General features: G+C 42.4%; 1 protein-coding gene across 1 annotated transcript in view; it reads right to left on the minus strand.

The window, feature by feature from the left end:
* The window catches only part of LOC143289030 (coiled-coil domain-containing protein 39-like), a 44287-nt gene that overhangs the window by 8337 nt on the left and 19594 nt on the right, over positions 1-16356 (minus strand). The window contains exons 12-20 of the mRNA XM_076597815.1: positions 13194-13331; positions 11810-11926; positions 10224-10363; positions 7938-8013; positions 7184-7343; positions 5041-5147; positions 3048-3119; positions 2022-2090; positions 983-1045 (exon numbers count right to left, since the gene is read on the minus strand). Of these exons, the coding sequence (XP_076453930.1) occupies positions 983-1045; positions 2022-2090; positions 3048-3119; positions 5041-5147; positions 7184-7343; positions 7938-8013; positions 10224-10363; positions 11810-11926; positions 13194-13331 (942 nt within the window). The remainder of the gene's footprint in view (positions 1-982; positions 1046-2021; positions 2091-3047; positions 3120-5040; positions 5148-7183; positions 7344-7937; positions 8014-10223; positions 10364-11809; positions 11927-13193; positions 13332-16356) is intronic.

Below are 16356 nucleotides of genomic sequence, written 5' to 3' on the forward strand. Positions count from 1 at the left end.
GCTAAGCAATACACACATCGCAGTATTTTAATGATGACATAGATTGTGACTGAACAGCTTAGGAGTACACACATCACAGTATTCTAATGACACAAAATGTGACTGAACAGCTGGACGCTACACACATCAAAGTATTTCAATTATGACACAGAATGTGACCTTAGGGCATTATAGTACACACAGCACAGTATTCTAATGACACAGTATATGACTGAACAGTCTGACACTGCACACATTACAGTATTTTAATGACATGGAATATGACTGAGCTGGACACTAAACACATCACAGTATTTTAATGACACAGAATGTGACTGAACAGCTTAGCAGTTCACACATCACAGTATTTTGATGACAGAATGTGACTGAACAGCTTAGCAGTACACACATCACAGTATTTTGATGACACAGAATGTGACTGAACAGCTTAGCAGTGCACACATCACAGTATTTTAACTGATCATGCTTTGTGGTTTGCCCTGATCAATCATAAACAACATCAGAGAAAGTCAGTCACATACACTTAAAGTGTGTTAATTACTTCCAAGAGAAGTTCAAAGTTTACCATACACTTTGATTGTATGAGCATCATTGGAATCACCAAAGTAAGTTATGGTATACCTACTGAAGTGGGCTAATTCAGTCCACTATGTTCAAGTAAAAAAAAAAGGACAAATTTTGTGTTCAGTCCCTAATGTTGTGGATTGCTTTAGTTTGTTGAGCTGTGAATCATGACTACTCTGTTGCTACATGTGCAAGATAGCAGTAAGTTTGTATACAAGCTTGATGTGTTTGTATGTCAGCTGGAAAAAGAAAGAAGAGAAAAACACATTTGAAGAACAAGGCACACACATAAACATACCCTAACAAACACTCACAAATGCACATGCACACTCACACGAACATGCATACACACACACACACATGCACACAAATCAAATATATACACATAAACAGACACGCATAAAGAAAATGCCAGTACCTCTTCTGGGGTCTCATCCTTTGCTTTCTTTGCAGAGCGCAACTCACGGGAATAACGAGCATTCTGAGGACAAAGGTCAATGCAGTTTATTTTCATAATCGGCATTCTGAGGTCAGAGGTTAATGATGACAGTTTACTTTCATAACGGACATTTTTAAGTCAGAGGTCAATGCAGTTTATTTTCATAATCGGCATTCTGAGGTCAGAGGTTAATGATGACAGTTTACTTTCATAACGGACATTTTTAAGTCAGAGGTCAATAATGACAGTTTATTTTCATATAGGGCATTTCAAGGTCAGAGGTCAATGATGAGAGTTCACTTTCATAAAGGGCATTTTGAGGTCAGAGATCAATGACAGCTTGTTTTCATAATGGGCATCATGAGGTCAGAGGTCAAAGATGACAGTTTACTTTCATATGGGCATTTTGAGGTCAGAGGTCAATGATGACAGTTTACTTTCATGAAGGGCATTTTGAGGTCAGAGGTCAATGATGACGGTTCACTTTCACAAAGGGCATTTCAAGGTCAGAGGTCAGTGATGACAGCTTCTTTTCACAATGAAACTGCTGCTCAGTGAAGTGGCAGACAGGACTTTTCTCCACCCTGGTAACAGCTCGAACTGTCAGTGCTTCCACAGGAAAAGTTAGTCTGTCAGTGCACCTAGGCACTGATCCATGTAAACAGCCATGGTAATATGCACACACACACACACACACAATGTTAAGTGCACACACTCACAAACTAACATTTTCTCTCTCTTTTTCTCTCTCTCTCTCTGTTTCTCTAACACAATACACACACACACACACACACGCACCTAAACACAATGACATGTAATCTTACTATACACGTGTGCAAACAAATTCAAACACACACACACACACACACACACACACACACACACATGCTCGGACACACACACACCACACATATACACACACACCACACACACACACACCATGCACACATTCACATACACCACTGTATCGCCCCACACATTCACACAGTGTCATTCAGTCTCACTGCCTCCTACTGACCTGTTTCGCCACACGCTCCAGTTTGGTTCTCTGGTCCTCCAGCTCTTTGTTGAGTTGTAGAACTTTGTTCTGTCAATCAGTCACCACAATCATTGAACAGAACCTTGTTCTGTCAATCACACAGTCACCACAATGTACAGAACCTTGTTCTGTCAATCAGACAGTCACCACAATCATGAAGGATTGTAGTTAAACCAGACAAAATTATTTTGATATCCTGATGGTTGTCTATATGGATGAAATATTCACATGTCATTTGCCTGTTTATTATCATTATTTTTTTTCCAGTCTTCAAGTTGTGTCTTTTCTCCCAACAAGCATGCGCAGCATGTCTAAATTGTGAAACATCTTTGCGAGTGCATGTATTTATTTTTTCTACATATCCATAGTGTTATGAAGAAATGTCATTAAAAAGATTAAACATAAATATTCAAACGAACTAACTTGCAGATATACACACACCATCAACCAGTCTAGAGTCTATCAACCAGTCTATAGCTAACAAATCACACCAGCTCAGATGTAGATATACACAGACTATCAGCCAATCTACAGACTATCAACCAGTCATACCAGCTCAGATGTAGATATACACAGACTATCAACCAATCTACAGACTACCAACCAGTCATACCAGCTCAGATGTAGATATACACAGACTATCAACCAGTCACACCAGCTCAGATGTAGATATACACAGACTATCAGCCAATCTACAGACTATCAACCAGTCATACCAGCTCAGATGTAGATATACACAGACTATCAACCAATCTACAGACTACCAACCAGTCACATCAGCTCAGATGTAGATATACACAGACTATCAACCAGTCTACAGACTATCAACCAGTCACACCAGCTCAGATGTAGATATACACAATCACCAACCCATTGTCAATGAGTCACACCATGACCCACCTTTTTCTCCTCAATCAGTGACCTACCTTTTTCTCCTCAATCAGTGACCCACCTTTTTCTCCTCAGTCAGTGACCCCACCTTTTTCTCCTCAGTCAGTGACCCACCTTTTTCTCCTCAATCATGCCGATGTAGGCGTCCTCGTCCCGGTTCAGGTTGTCCAGTGTTGTGCTCATGGTCTGAGGATGTTAAACAGTGTTGGACAGTGTACCATCATTCTCTCCACAGTTCTCTAGTGTACTGTATGTGTTCATTTTCTCCACAGTTATCTAGTGTACTGTGTGTGTTCATTCTCTCCACAGTTATCTAGTGTACTGCATGTGTTCATTTACTATTTCTCTAGTGTATTGTATGTGTTCATTTTCTCCATAGTTATCTAGTGTACTGTGTGTTCTCCGTCATTCTCTCCACAGTTATCTAGTATACTGTGTGTGTTCTGTCATTCTCTCCGTAGTTATCTAGTATACTGTATTTGTTTATCATTCTCTCCACAGTTTATTAGTGTACTGTATTTGTTCATCAAACTCTCCACAGTTATATAGTGTACTGTATTTGTTCATCATTCTCTCCACAGTTATATAGTGTACTGTATTTGTTCATCATTCTCTCCACGGTTATATAGTGTACTGTATTTGTTCATCATTCTCTCCACAGTTATCCAGTGTACTGTATTTGTTCATCATTCTCTCCACAGTTATCTAGTGTACTGTATTTGTTCATCATTCTCTCCACAGTTATCTAGTGTACTGTATTTGTTGATCATTGTCTCCACAGTTATCTAGTGTACTGTATTTGTTCATCATTCTCTCCACAGTTGTATAGTGTACTGTATTTGTTCATCATTCTCTCCACAGTTGTATAGTGTACTGTATTTGTTGATCATTCTCTCCGCAGTAATCTAGTGTACTGTATTTGTTCCGTCATACTCATCACAGTTATACAGTGTACTGTATTTGTTCATCATTCTCTCCACAGTTATCCAGTGTACTGTATTTGTTGATCATTGTCTCCACAGTTATCTAGTGTACTGTATTTGTTCATCATTCTCTCCACAGTTGTATAGTGTACTGTATTTGTTGATCATTCTCTCCGCAGTAATCTAGTGTACTGTATTTGTTCATCATTCTCTCCACAGTTGTATAGTGTACTGTATTTGTTCATCATTCTCTCCACAGCTGTATAGTGTACTGTATTTGTTCATCATTCTCTCCACAGTTGTATAGTGTACTGTATTTGTTCATCATTCTCTCTGCAGTTATATAGTGTACTGTATTTGTTCATCATTCTCTCCACAGTTATATAGTGTACTGTATTTGTTCATCATTCTCTCCACAGTTGTATAGTGTACTGTATTTGTTCATCATTCTCTCCACAGTTGTATAGTGTACTGTATTTGTTCATCATTCTCTCTGCAGTTATATAGTGTACTGTATTTGTTCATCATTCTCTCCACAGTTATATAGTGTACTGTATTTGTTCATCATTCTCTCCGCAGTAATCTAGTGTACTGTATTTGTTCATCATTCTCTCCACAGTTGTATAGTGTACTGTATTTGTTCATCATTCTCTCCACAGTTATATAGTGTACTGTATTTGTTCATCATTCTCTCCACAGTTATATAGTGTACTGTATTTGTTCATCATTCTCTCCACAGTCATCTAATGGACTGTACTTGTTCCATCATTCTCTCTGAGAATATGATGGGCAGTGTAAACATTGGTATCTATCAGGTAAAAGACAATATGACAGATAAAAGACCGTGTAAACACTGACACTGGTAAAAGACAATATGACAAATCACAGTGTAAACACTGACAACTGTCTGGTAAAAGACAACATGATAGATGAAAGACAGTGTAAACACTGACAACTATCTGGTAAAAGACAACATGACAGATGAAAGACAGTGTATACACTGACAACTGTCTGGTAAAAGACAACATGATAGATGAAAGACAGTGTATACACTGACAACTGTCTGGTAAAAGACAACATGATAGATGAAAGACAGTGTAAACACTGACAACTGTCTGGTAAATGACAGAGAGACAGACAGAGTAAAGAGAACAGCATTCAGAAGGTGACCATTGTCCACTGACATGCAAGTCTTCTTGGAGTTCTCTGATCTGTCGTCGCTTATACTTGTACTTGTCCATCACAGCCCTCATCTGTTCCTCCAGCTGCTGCTTGTCTTCCATTTCATCACCTGGATCATCATCATCATCATCATCATCATCATCATCATCATCACCACCACCATCATCATCATCATCAGGCATCTGTTCCTCCAGCTGCTGCTTCTCTTCCATTTCATCACCTGGATCATCATCATCATCATCATCATCATCATCATCACCATCATCATCATCAGGCATCTCTTCCTCCAGCTGCTGCTTGTCTTCCATTTCATCACCTGGATCATCATCATCATCATCAGGCATCTCTTCCTCCAGCTGCTGCTTCTCTTCCATTTTATTACCTGGATCATCGTCATCATCAATGTCATCATCATCATCACCATCATCATCACCATCATCATCATCTGGCTTCTTCCAGCTGCTGCTTCTCTTCCATTTTATTACTTGGATCATCATCATCATCATCATCATTGTCATCATAATCATCATCCCCTGAATCATCATCATCATCATTGTCATCATAATCATCATCCCCTGAATCATCATCATCATCATTGTCATCATAATCATCATCCCCTGAATCATCATCATCATCACTGTCATCATAATCATCATCCCCTGAATCATCATCAATCATCATCCCCTGAATCATCATCACTGTCATCATAATCATCATCCCCTGAATCATCATCATCATCACTGTCATCATAATCATCATCCCCTGAATCATCATCATCATCACTGTCATCATAATCATCATCCCCTGAATCATCATCAACATCAGCAGCAGTAGCAATCATTGTTTTTTGTCTGCATAAAGTATATCTTTAGTCCTCACTGTCTAGAGTACACCAATAACTGCATATCCTACGTATATTTTCCAAACAGGTCACTCTATTTTTCCTGCTGTCTACTTATCTATCTCAGATAGATACAGCCAGTTGTGTCAAGTAACTTTTTTCCTCCAGTATGTTCGATCATTTCCATATAACAGTGTTCAACTTTGCACATGAAACAAAAGACTCATGCCATAAAAGGATAATTACTTTTACAACAATTTGTCAAATTGGGCTTCAAATGTCTGCACCACGGAGGTGTAAGGTGTGTTTCCAAAGAGCTGTGACACACTGTCACTGTTGTAAAGTCCCAGTTCATTAGTTCCAGTCTGCTAGGCCTGCTTTTCAGTCCTGTCTGCTCTTTTCCTTTGCATTCTGCTTTAAAAAAAATGATCAGTTCACTTCCCATTTCTCTACTTTCACACTGTAAATTTATTCCCAACTCAGAGACTGCTCTTTTTTCATGGCCAAAGGGTAAACTGCGATCATGTTCAGTTGAAATTTTGTGTAGTGTGTGATTTGGTTTCAGTTTGGTAGGACTGAAGTGTTGCTGTTCAGCATGATTGTGAGCGTTTACTGTGATCAACGATGTTGTCACATACTGAGTATGGCATGTCAGGTGGCCCCACGTGGTGGTCAGAATAAAGTTTTCAGACACAGACGTGACACAAACAGCCTACAAGACACAGGGGTCAGATCTGAGTAAAAAACAGTAGCGCCTTATAGACCGTAAATTATGGTATTGGTTTCTGTGATCTTGTTGATAAAACAATCCCAAGAAAAGTGTGACTTATTCCAAGTAGAGTCCAGTCAAACTGATTTACAATGGCCAGAAAAGCAAGACTTACTGGTTTCTGTGATCTTGTTGATAAAACAATCCCAAGAAAAGTGTGACTTATTCCAAGTAGAACCCAGTCAAACTGATTTACAATGGCCAGAAAAGCAAGACTTACTGGTTACAGTGATCTTGTTGATAAAACAATCCCAAGAAAAGTGTGACTTATTCCAAGTAGAACCCAGTCAAACTGATTTACAATGGCCAGAAAAGCAAGACTTACTGGTTTCTGTGATCTTGTTGATAAAACAATCCCAAGAAAAGTGTGACTTATTCCAAGTAGAACCCAGTCAAACTGATTTACAACGGCCAGAAAAGCAAGACTTATTGGTTTCTGTGATCTTGTTGATAAAACAATCCCAAGAAAAGTGTGACTTATTCCAAGTAGAACCCAGTCAAACTGATTTACAACGGCCAGAAAAGCAAGACTTACTAGTTTCAGTGATCTTGTTGAAGGACTTGCGGTACTGCTCATTACGTCCGTTCATCAGTTTCAGCGTGTTCTCCAGGGCCCGGATCTCCTTCTCTGCCTTCCGGATCCGGGCGTCCAGGTCATCCCCCTCACGCTGCAGCTCCTCCTTCTCCTGGGCTGCCTGTCAACAGGCGTCAACAACACCGCTTCAACAGGGTGTCAACAACATGACGTCAACAACAGGGCGTCAACAACATGGCATCAACACAGCGTCAACAACATAGCATCAAGAACATAGCATCAGCAACATGGTGTCAACAACACAGCATCAATAACATTGTGTCAACAACACAGCGTCAACCACATGGCATCAACAACATGGCGTCAACAACACAGCATCAACAACATGCCATCAACAACACGGCATCAACAACATGGTGTCAACAACACAGCATCAACAACATGGCATCAACAACACAGCATCAACAACATGGCATCAACAACACGGCATCAACAACATGGCGTCAACAACACAGCGTCAACAACATGACATCAACAACACGGCATCAACAACACAGCGTTAACAACATGACATCATCAACACGGCATCAACAACAGCGTTAACAACATGACATCAACAACACAGCATCAACAACATGGCATCAACAACATGACATCAACAACACAGCATCAACTACACGACATCAATAACATGGCGTCAACAACCTAAGCAGGTGCCATGACAAGTCATGGTTTACTGACAGTGGGCACTGACCTTGATGACATAGTGGGCTTGTGACTTCTCTTCCTCTCCTTCAGGTGGTGCCATGGACACCATCAGGATTTCATACCTGTCAGCAACACACATGGTCACATCAATACCTGTCAGCAATACACATGGTCACATCAATACCTGTCAGCAACACACATGGTCACATCAATACCTGTCAGCAACACACATGGTCACATCAATACCTGTCAGCAATACACATGGTCACATCAATACCTGTCAGCAACACACATGGTCACATCAATACCTGTCAGCAATACACATGGTCACATCAATACCTGTCAGCAATACACATGGTCACATCAATACCTGTCAGCAATACATATGGTCACATCAATACCTGTCAGCATTACACATGGTCACATCAATACCTGTCAGCAACACACATGGTCACATCAATACCTGTCAGCAACACACATGGTCACATCAATACCTGTCAGCAATACACATGGTTACATCAATACCTGTCAGCATTACACATGGTCACATCAATACCTGTCAGCAACACACATCGACACATCAATACCTGTCAGCAACACACATGGTCACATCAATACCTGTCAGCAATACACATGGTCACATCAATACCTGTCAGCAACACACATGGTCACATCAATACCTGTCAGCAATACACATGGTCACATCAATACCTGTCAGCAACACACATCGACACATCAATACCTGTCAGCAACACACATGGTCACATCAATACCTGTCAGCAATACACATGGTCACATCAATACCTGTCAGCAATACACATGGTCACATCAATACCTGTCAGCAACACACATGGTCACATCAATACCTGTCAGCAACACACATCGCCACATCAGGTTTTCATATGTGTCAGCAACACACATCATCACATCAATACCTGTCAGCAACACACATCGACACATCAGTATTAATAAAACAAAACAAAACAAAACAAAACAAACAAACAAAAAAACCCATATGCAAGCTGAACAATAACTGAATTTCATACTAATAAAAACAAGAGAGGTAAGGCCTTCAAGACTCGCTTGTGATACACTTAAAAAAAAAAAATCCAAGCTTTTTATGTACTGAGTATAATTTCAAAATGTAATGTTTAAGATGAGAAAGATCAGTTTAAAGCAAATTAAGTCCCCTAGCATTAATTACAGAGTAATTTCCCTTTCTTACTACTGCACCAAAACGTTTGCAAAATAAATAAAACTTCCATGCTTAGCAAAAGAAGTTCCTGTTTGAACAAAAAATGATAATAATGACTGCTCTTGTTGTTGGGTCAGAATATCAGATCAAAGTGCCAAGTTTAGAGAATACAAAAAATATAAATATAACAGTAAATGCAGTTTGCATATAATTAGGCTTCATTTTTTATTTTTTTGTGCCCATCCCAGAGGTGCAATATTGTTTTAAACAAGATGACTGGAAAGAACTGAATTTTCCCTATTTTTATGCCTAATTTGGTGTCAACTGACAAAGTATTTGCAGAGAAAATGTCAATGTTAAAGTTTACCATGGACACACAGACACACACACAGACAACCGAACACCGGGTTAAAACATAGACTCACTCTGTTTACACAAGTGAGTCAAAAAATCAGCTGCAAGCCAGACAATAACTGATTTTCAAACCAATTAAAAATAATCAGCTGCAACTCAAAGAATGACTGAATTTCATACCAATTAAAAATCTTCTGCAACCCAATCAGTTACTGAATTTCATGCTATTAAAAAAAATAAAAATCAGCTGCAAGCCAGACAATAACTGATTTTCACACCAATAAAAAAAAAAAACAGCTGCAACTGAATGACTGAATTTCATACCAAGAAAAAAAATCGGGTACAACCCAATTACTGAATTCCATACAAATAAGAAAAAGAAAAAAGGCTACAACCCAATTAGTTCCTGAATTTCATTAAAAAAAAAAAAAAAAAAAAAAAAAAAAAAATCAGCTGCAACCCAAACAATTCCTGAATTTCAAACCAATTAAAAAAGAAATCAGCTCCAACCCAAACAATCACTGAATTTTATACCAATAAAAAAAATCAGTTGCAACCCAATTAATTACAAAATTTTATACAAAAAATAAGCTGCAACCCAATTAGCTACTGAATTTTATATGAAAAAAATCAACTGCAAGCCAAATAATTACTGAATTTCATACCAACAAAGAAAGAATCACCTCCAACCAAAACGAGAACAATGCAAAACAATTCAGTAAACTTGTAGCATCTGTTCAAAGAAACAGCACAGATGATTTGTTAGCATTGTTTGTTTACTACCTCTTGCGCAGTTTGTCAATCTTGGAGATGCGTTCGTGCAGTTCAGCGCTGATCTGCTGTCTTTCCTCGTCTGCCGCCTTGAACTGTGAGTTGAGCATCTCCTTGTGGATGCTGATCTCCTGTATCCGCTCCTTCATGGCCTGTGGCAGTCAGTCAATCTGTCAGTCTTTGCAGTCTGTCAGTCTCTGCAGTCAGTCAGTCTGCAATCAGTCAGTCTCTGCAGTCAGTCAGTCAGTCTCTGCAGTCTGCAATCAGTCAGTCTCTGCAGTCAGTCAGTCAGTCTCTGCAGTCTGCAATCAGTCAGTCTCTGCAGTCTGTCAGTCTCTGCAGTCTGCCAGTCTCTGCAGTCTGTCAGTCTCTGTAGTCAGTCTGCCAGTCTCTGTAGTCAGTCTGTCAGTCTCTGTAGTCAGTCTGCCAGTCTCTGTAGTCAGTCTGTCAGTCAGTCTGCAATCAGTCAGTCTCTGCAGTCAGTCAGTCTCTGCAGTCTGTCAGTCTCTGCAGTCAGTCAGTCTGCAATCAGTCAGTCTCGGCAGTCAGTCTCTGCAGTCTGCCAGTCAGTCAGTCTCTGCAGTCTGTCAGTCTCTGCAGTCTGTCAGTCTCTGCAGTCTGTCAGTCAGTCTGCAATCAGTCAGTCTCTGCAGTCTGTCAGTCTCTGCAGTCTGCCAGTCTCTGCAGTCTGTCAGTCAGTCTGTGCAATCAGTCAGTCTCTGCAGTCTGTCAGTGTGTGCAGTCAGTCTCTGCAATCTGTCAGTCTCTAGTCTGTCAGTCTCTGCAGCCAGTCAGTTTCTGTGCATTGACTGGATTCTGTGATTCTCTGTGCATAAACTGGATTGTAGGATTCTCTGTGCATGGGATTGGATTGTGTAATTCTCTGTGCATAAACTGGATTGTAGGATTCTCTGTGCATGGGATTGTATTGTGTGATTCTCTGTGTATGGGATTGCAGGATTCTCTCTCTGTGATTGTGATTCTCTCTCTGTCCATGGGATGATTCTCTCTCTGTGCATGGGATTGTGGGATTCTCTATGTGTGCATGGGATTGCGGGGTTCTTTGTGCATGGGATTGCGGGGTTCTCTGTGCATGGGATTGCGAGATTCTCTCTCTGTGCATGGGATTGCGAGATTCTCTCTCTGTGCATGGGATTGTGGGATTCTCTCTCTGTGCATGCGATTGCGGGGTTCTCTCTCTGTGCATGGGATTGCGAGATTCTCTCTCTGTGCATGGGATTGCGAGATTCTCTCTCTGTGCATGGGATTGTGGGATTCTCTCTCTGTGCATGCGATTGCGGGGTTCTCTCTCTGTGCATAAAATTGTGGGATTCTCTCTCTCTGTGCATGGGATTGCGGGATTCTCTCTCTGTGAATAGGATTGCAGGGTTCTCTCTCTTTGCATGGGATTGTGGGATTCTCTGTGCATGGGATTGGATCGTGCTATTCTCTGTGTATGGAGAGACCCAGACCCTCAAACACACCATATTGGCAGATAAGAGTCTCAACCATTCTGCCAGCCTGCTCCTTAAAGAAGGGAGAAATCAGACGCACACAGAGACAGCAGGTCTGACTCGGGACAAACAAAGATGACTCACAGTCTCCAGCTGCAGCTTCCTCTTCTCCTGGGTCAGGACCTGGTCCGAACGGTCATTGAGCATGTCCCTCAGTCGTTTGACCTCCAGCTTCATGATGTTCTCATCCACCATCAGGTCCTGACACATCACACCACATCTCACATTACACACCATACATCACATCATACATCACATCATACATCACATTACACACCATACATCACATCATACATCACATTACACATCATACCATACATCACACATCCACCACCACACTTCACAGCCACAATCCACCATCACACATCATACATCACAGCCACAATCCACCATCACACATCATACATCACAGCCACAATCCACCATCACACATCATACATCACAGCCACAATCCACCACCGCACATCATACATCACAGCTACAATCCAACACCGCACATCATACATCACAGCCACAATCCACCACAACACATCATACATCACAGCCACAATCCACCATCACACACACATCACAGCCACAATCCACCATCACACACACACATCATAGCCACAATCCACCATCACACATTACAGCCACAATCCACCATCACACATCATAGCCACAATCCACCATCACAAATCATACATCACAGCCACAATCCAACACCGCACATCATACATCACAGCCAAAATCCACCATCACACATCATACATCACAGCCACAATCCACCATCACACATCACAGACACAATCCACCATCACACATCATACATCACAGCCACAATCCACCATCACACATCATACATCACAGCCACAATCCACCATCACACATCACAGCCACAATCCACCATCACACATTACAGCCACAATCCACTATCACACATCATACATCACAGCCACAATCCACCATCACACATCATACATCACTGCTACAATCCATCATCACACATCACAGCCACAATCACATGGCCACAATCTACAATCCCACACAGCCACACACACACACACATAACATATTTCACAACTTACATCACACATCAAACACAATCCACAAGCACACATCACACACAGCTACAATCAGTGGGTATGTCCACCTGCATGGTTAGGTTTGTGTGTGTGTGTGTGTGTGTGTGTGCATGCTGGCGTGTATGTGTGTGTGTGTTCGTGTGTCAGCATGTGTGTGTGTTAGTGTGTGTGTGTGCAAGTGTGTACAGGCATGTGCGTGTGTGTATGCATGTGTGAATGCATGTGTGTGCATGTATATGTGTGTGTGTGTGTGTGTGTGTGTATATATACATGCTTGCATGTGTGTGTATGTGTTTGTGTATGCGTAAATTCTTGCATGCATGCATGTGTGCATGTGAGAGAGAGAGAAAGAGAGAGAGAGAGAGTGTGTGCGTGAGAGAGAGCGAGAGTGGAGGTGGCCTGACCTGTTTTTTCTTGATGATGTTGCGCAGCTCTCTCTCGGAGTTGTCGTTGTACAGCGTGATCTCCTCAATCTTGCTGGTCAGGTCCCACTTCTCCGCCCCACTCTTCTCCAGCTCCCGGGTCACACGCCGGATGTCGTCCTGTGGGGTGTGTAGCACGGTGTGTCACAGTGTGAGGAAGGTGTAGCATGGTGTGTCACGGTGTGTCACAGTGTGAGGAAGGTGTAGCAGTCAGTCAATCAGTCACAGTGTGAGGAAGGTGTAGCATGTAGCAATCAGTCAGTCACAGTGTGAGGAAGGTGTAGCATGTAGCTGTCAGTCATAGTGTGAGGAAGGTATAGTGTGTAGCAGTCAGTCATAGTGTGAGGAAGGTGTAGCATGTAGCTGTCAGTCAGTCACAGTGTGAGGAAGGTGTAGCATGTAGCTGTCAGTCAGTCATAGTGTGAGGAAGGTGTAGCATGTAGCAGTCAGTCAGTCACAGTGTGAGAAAGGTGTAGCATGTAGCAGTCAGTCACAGTGTGAGGAAGATGTAGCATGTAGCAGTCAGTCACAGTGTGAGGAAGATGTAGCATGTAGCAGTCAGTCAGTCACAGTGTGAGGAAGATGTAGCATGTAGCAGTCAGTCACAGTGTGAGGAAGGTGTAGCATGTAGCAGTCAGTCATAGTGTGAGGAAGGTGTAGTGTGTAGCAGTCAGTCACAGTGTGAGGAAGATGTAGCATGTAGCAGTCAGTCACAGTGTGAGGAAGGTGTAGCATGTAGCAGTCAGTCAGTGTGAGGAAGGTATAGCATGTAGCAGTCAGTCAGTGTGAGGAAGGTATAGTGTGTAGCAGTCAGTCACAGTGTGAGGAAGATGTAGCATGTAGCAGTCAGTCAGTGTGAGGAAGGTGTAGCATGTAGCTGTCAGTCAGTGTGAGGAAGGTATAGCATGTAGCAGTCAGTCACAGTGTGAGGAAGGTGTAGCATGTAGCAGTCAGTCACAGTGTGAGGAAGGTGTAGCATGTAGCAGTCAGTCAGTGTGAGGAAGATGTAGCATGTAGCAGTCAGTCAGTCACAGTGTGAGGAAGGTGTAGCATGTAGCAGTCAGTCATAGTGTGAGGAAGGTGTAGCATGTAGCAGTCAGTCAGTGTGAGGAAGGTGTAGCATGTAGCAGTCAGTCATAGTGTGAGGAAGGTGTAGCATGTAGCAGTCAGTCAGTGTGAGGAAGGTGTAGCATGTAGCAGTCAGTCAGTGTGAGGAAGGTATAGTGTGTAGCAGTCAGTCATAGTGTGAGGAAGATGTAGCATGTAGCAGTCAATCATAGTGTGAGGAAGATGTAGCATGTAGCAGTCAGTCAGTCACAGTGTGAGGAAGGTGTAGCATGTAGCTGTCAGTCAGTGTGAGGAAGGTGTGGCATGTAGCAGTCAGTCACAGTGTGAGGAAGGTGTAGCATGTAGCAGTCAGTCAGTGTGAGGAAGGTGTAGCATGTAGCAGTCAGTCAGTATGAGGAAGGTGTAGCATGTAGCAGTCAGTCAGTCACAGTGTGAGGAAGGTGTAGCATGTAGCAATCAGTCAGTCACAGTGTGAGGAAGGTGTAGCATGTAGCAATCAGTCAGTCACAGTGTGAGGAAGGTGTAGCATGTAGCAGTCAGTCAGTCACAGTGTGAGGAAGGTGTAGCATGTAGCAGTCAGTCACAGTGTGAGGAAGGTGTAGCATGTAGCAGTCAGTCAGTGTGAGGAAGGTGTAGCATGTAGCAGTCAGTCAGTGTGAGGAAGGTGTAGCATGTAGCAGTCAGTCATAGTGTGAGGAAGGTGTAGCATGTAGCAGTCAATCATAGTGTGAGGAAGGTGTAGCATGTAGCAGTCAGTCAGTGTGAGGAAGGTGTAGCATGTAGCAGTCAGTCATAGTGTGAGGAAGGTGTAGCATGTAGCAGTCAGTCAGTGTGAGGAAGGTATCGTGTGTAGCAGTCAGTCATAGTGTGAGGAAGGTGTAGCATGTAGCAGTCAGTCATAGTGTGAGGAAGGTGTAGCATGTAGCAGTCAATCACAGTGTGAGGAAGGTGTAGCATGTAGCAGTCAGTCAGTCACAGTGTGAGAAAGGTGTAGTGTGTAGCTGTCAGTCACAATTTGAGGAAGGTGTAGCATGTAGCAGTCAGTCAATATGAGGAAGGTGTAGCATGTAGCAGTCAGTCACAGTGTGAGGAAGGTGTAGCATGTAGCTGTCAGTCAGTCATAGTGTGAGGAAGGTGTAGGATGTAGCAGTCAGTCAGTCACAGTGTGAGGAAGATGTAGTGTGTAGCTGTCAGTCACAATTTGAGGAAGGTGTAGCATGTAGCTGTCAGTCAGTCATAGAGTGAGGAAGGTGTAGCATGTAGCTGTCAGTCAGTCATAGAGTGAGGAAGGTGTAGCATGTAGCTGTCAGTCAGTCATAGAGTGAGGAAGGTGTAGCATGTAGCAGTCAGTCATAGAGTGAGGAAGGTGTAGCATGTAGCAGTCAGTCGCAGTGTGAGGAAGGTGTAGCATGTAGCAGTCAGTCAGTGTGAGGAAGGTGTAGCATGTAGCAGTCAGTCAGTGTGAGGAAGGTGTAGCATGTAGCAGTCAGTCAGTGTGAGGAAGGTGTAGCATGTAGCAGTCAGTCAGTGTGAGGAAGGTGTAGCATGTAGCAATCAGTCAGTGTGAGGAAGGTGTAGCATGTAGCAATCAGTCATAGTGTGAGGAAGGTGTAGCATGTAGCAGTCAGTCAGTGTGAGGAAGGTGTAGTGTGTAGCAGTCAGTCAGTGTGAGGAAGGTGTAGCATGGTGTGTCACAGTGTGAGGAAGGTGTAGCATGTAGCAGTCAGTCAGTCACAGTGTGAGGAAGGTGTAGCATGTAGCAGTCAGTCACAGTGTGAGGAAGATGTAGCATGTAGCAGTCAGTCACAGTGTGAGGAAGATGTAGCACGTAGCAGTCAGTCACAATTTGAGGAAGGTATAGCATGTAGCAGTCAGTCAGTGTGAGGAAGGTGTAGCATGTAGCAGTCAATCATAGTGTGAGGAAGGTGTAGCATGTAGCTGTCAGTCACAGTGTGAGGAAGGTGTAGCATGTAGCAGTCAGTCAGTGTGAGGAAGGTGTAGCATGTAGCAGTCAGTCAGTATGAGGAAGGTATAGTGTGTAGCAGTCAGTCATAGTGTGAGGAAGATGTAGCATGTA

The sequence above is a fragment of the Babylonia areolata genome, chromosome 13, assembly GCF_041734735.1.
Source record: "Babylonia areolata isolate BAREFJ2019XMU chromosome 13, ASM4173473v1, whole genome shotgun sequence".
Taxonomy (NCBI): domain Eukaryota; kingdom Metazoa; phylum Mollusca; class Gastropoda; order Neogastropoda; family Buccinidae; genus Babylonia; species Babylonia areolata.